At 47.5% G+C, this 2,408-nt stretch overlaps 1 protein-coding gene across 2 annotated transcripts in view; it reads right to left on the reverse strand.

Moving 5' to 3' along the window:
* Positions 1–341: 341 nt before the first annotated feature.
* Positions 342–2,408, reverse strand: part of fgf20a (fibroblast growth factor 20a) — a 2,426-nt gene continuing 359 nt past the window's right edge. Inside the window, exons 2-4 of one of the 2 annotated variants that reach the window (XM_028975927.1) lie at positions 1,843–2,139; positions 1,628–1,731; positions 342–1,463 (exon numbers count right to left, since the gene is read on the reverse strand). In XM_028975927.1, coding sequence (XP_028831760.1) covers positions 1,218–1,463; positions 1,628–1,731; positions 1,843–2,139 — 647 coding nt within the window. In that variant the 3' untranslated portion in view covers positions 342–1,217. Of the gene's footprint in view, positions 1,464–1,627; positions 1,732–1,842 lie in introns of both variants that reach the window. The other variant, XM_028975928.1, reaches the window with a different exon arrangement.

The following is a 2,408-nucleotide window of genomic DNA, read 5'->3' on the forward strand; positions in this document are numbered from 1 at the left end:
GCTAGTCAAATTTTGAAATGAGACACCTGCCTTAAAAAGACAATGAGCCAATTATTATTGCATTTTATGAGACAATGTACTTTGTTGAGGTCTCAGCACAGAGCACGCTGGCAGTGTATGGTGCATGTGTTCTACTTTTTCTTTCCAAACGGATGCATTCGGCCCTTTTTATAAGAAAAATGTTAGTGCCATTTGTAGCACCTCAAACATGTTAATCTACGTTGTATTATTAGTTTTTTAAGACTAATAGATCTTACTCATGGTAGCATGATGTATACAAAAATTCAAGGCTTTTCATGATTAGGGTAAAAACAATTAAAAAGCACACACACCAACAAATATTCATTTTGAAGCTTTTTTAATTCCCCAGTAAATCTCAGGTTGCTTCTGTGGCAGTTCGGCTCTCGCCTGGTGACATAACAGGAAACATCAATGACCAGATAAGTCTGAAGACAAGCTAATAACAGTATGAGCAAACCCAAATGTGAATACCTAAAACTCATAGGAAAATACTTTCTTCCGTCATTTCTTAAAGGACACCAGCTATCTATACAAAATAAATCTCTCATGGCTTCCTTTTGTGTCTTATATATACCTGTAAAAATATATTTTGAAAATAAATAAAATATATAAAATAAATATATGTCCAAAATGTATAAATAAAAAAAAAAACATTTTGAGAGGGGATAAAAAGTCTCTGTCTTGTCTATGCCAGTGTCAGGTACAGTGTGAAATTGGTAAAGTACAAAAACAGGGATTCCTTCAAAAGTCTGTCATACTCAGGTGCCAAGCAAAATCCACAGAAAATTCCTTCTGGTCCCTAGTCATCCCGGTCTTCACTAGCAGGCCAGTCAGACTTGCACTCATGGTCATTGAGGAACCATTGGAAGGATCTCCACCCATATCATCAATATATCCACTTGCTCTGTAGAGTATGGCTCTGTCCCTCAGCGTTAAATAAGTGATGATTGTTCTGAAGAAAAATGAAAAAACAACGAAAGGAAAAGTACTCCTTTAACTCCAGTGCTTGTTTCGAACCTCCAGCCTCATCTGAAGGTGGTGGATTTTCTGGGGTCCATTCCCTGTACCCCCTCCCCTCCTGAGCCGCCCCACCTGCTGGGGGTCGCCGCGGTTTCTGTGGAAAACCGGGGGGCTGAGGACATGCAAACACTTCATTCGTGAGTTTTGTCTCCACAGCTGACAGCTTGCGCTCCTCCTCAGCTCTGGCCAAGGACCACCTTGTAGAGTTCTGGGACCCTTTCGGGGTCCACTGGCCGCGGCAGGAAGTGGGTGAAGCGCTGGTGTCGTCGAGACCGCGCGCCGTCCCTCGACGTGCCGTCCTTGTTCAGAGCCACAAAGTAATAGGAGCCCTTCTCCCCATGCTTGTAGATGTTGGATGAGTAGGTGTTGTACCAGTTCTCCTCAAACTGCTCCCTGAAGACACATTCGGCACTGAGTTTCTCCTGCAACGAAAATTTAAAAAAGAAAGAGAGAGGGGGACATGCTTAGACATGGGAGCAATCTTTCTGCAAACTGAAGGGCCCGAGTGGGCGCCCCCTGTTGGCCATTTTTGCCAACACGCAATTCCAGGTCTTCGCCGCGTCCCGCACAAGCCGGGATAACTTACCGAGCCGTACAGTTCGCCTTTGCTGTTCATTCCCAGGTAGAGTCCGCTGTCCACGCCACGGATGCTCACCATGCCCACCGCGAGGCTGATAAATTCCAGAATACCTGCGATAATAATAAAAAGTAAATAAGTGTGGGAAAAGTATCGCTGCGAAATGCACTTATAAGTTGAATGCGTATAATTCATGGCCGCGTTAAGAGTGATGTCGATCTTACCAAACCTGCTGTGGTCCTTGCGCGTGCCCTGCACGGTGCCGTCCGGCAGGATCTCGAGGTGGAAGCCGGTCCTGCAGTAGAGCTGCCTCCGCCGCAGGATCCCCTTCAGATGCGTCAGGTCGGCGGAAGTGCTCCGTGACAGCCTCTCGGCGGAGACCAGGTGCTCGTTCATCAGGGCGGGAGCGTCCCCCGCGGGCGTCAGGACAAAATGGGATCCGTGTCCGAAGCTCTCCAGGCCGTGCGAGAAGCTGCCCACCTCGCCCACTGCACCCATCACCAGAGAAACCGGCCCGCGCTCTTCGTCGTTACGAATCGGTGAGCAACGAAAAAAAAAATAAAAAAAAAAAAAGTTCACGCTCTTTTCGGTTTTTTTGCTCGGTCAACGACTGCGAGCTTTTGGGTTGCTGTTTCCATCCGCAGCTCGACCCCTCTGGTCCGCTCCTCTCCGCTCCTCGGCGCGCACTGCGTCCTCGCCACCGAACGCCGCTCCACTTTAAACCTTTCCCCCCCACGATATGCAAATGGCCTCTTGACATATGCTAATGAGGAGGGCTCTTTATAGATCC

This window comes from Denticeps clupeoides, chromosome 4, assembly GCF_900700375.1.
Source record: "Denticeps clupeoides chromosome 4, fDenClu1.1, whole genome shotgun sequence".
Taxonomy (NCBI): Eukaryota; Metazoa; Chordata; class Actinopteri; order Clupeiformes; family Denticipitidae; genus Denticeps; species Denticeps clupeoides.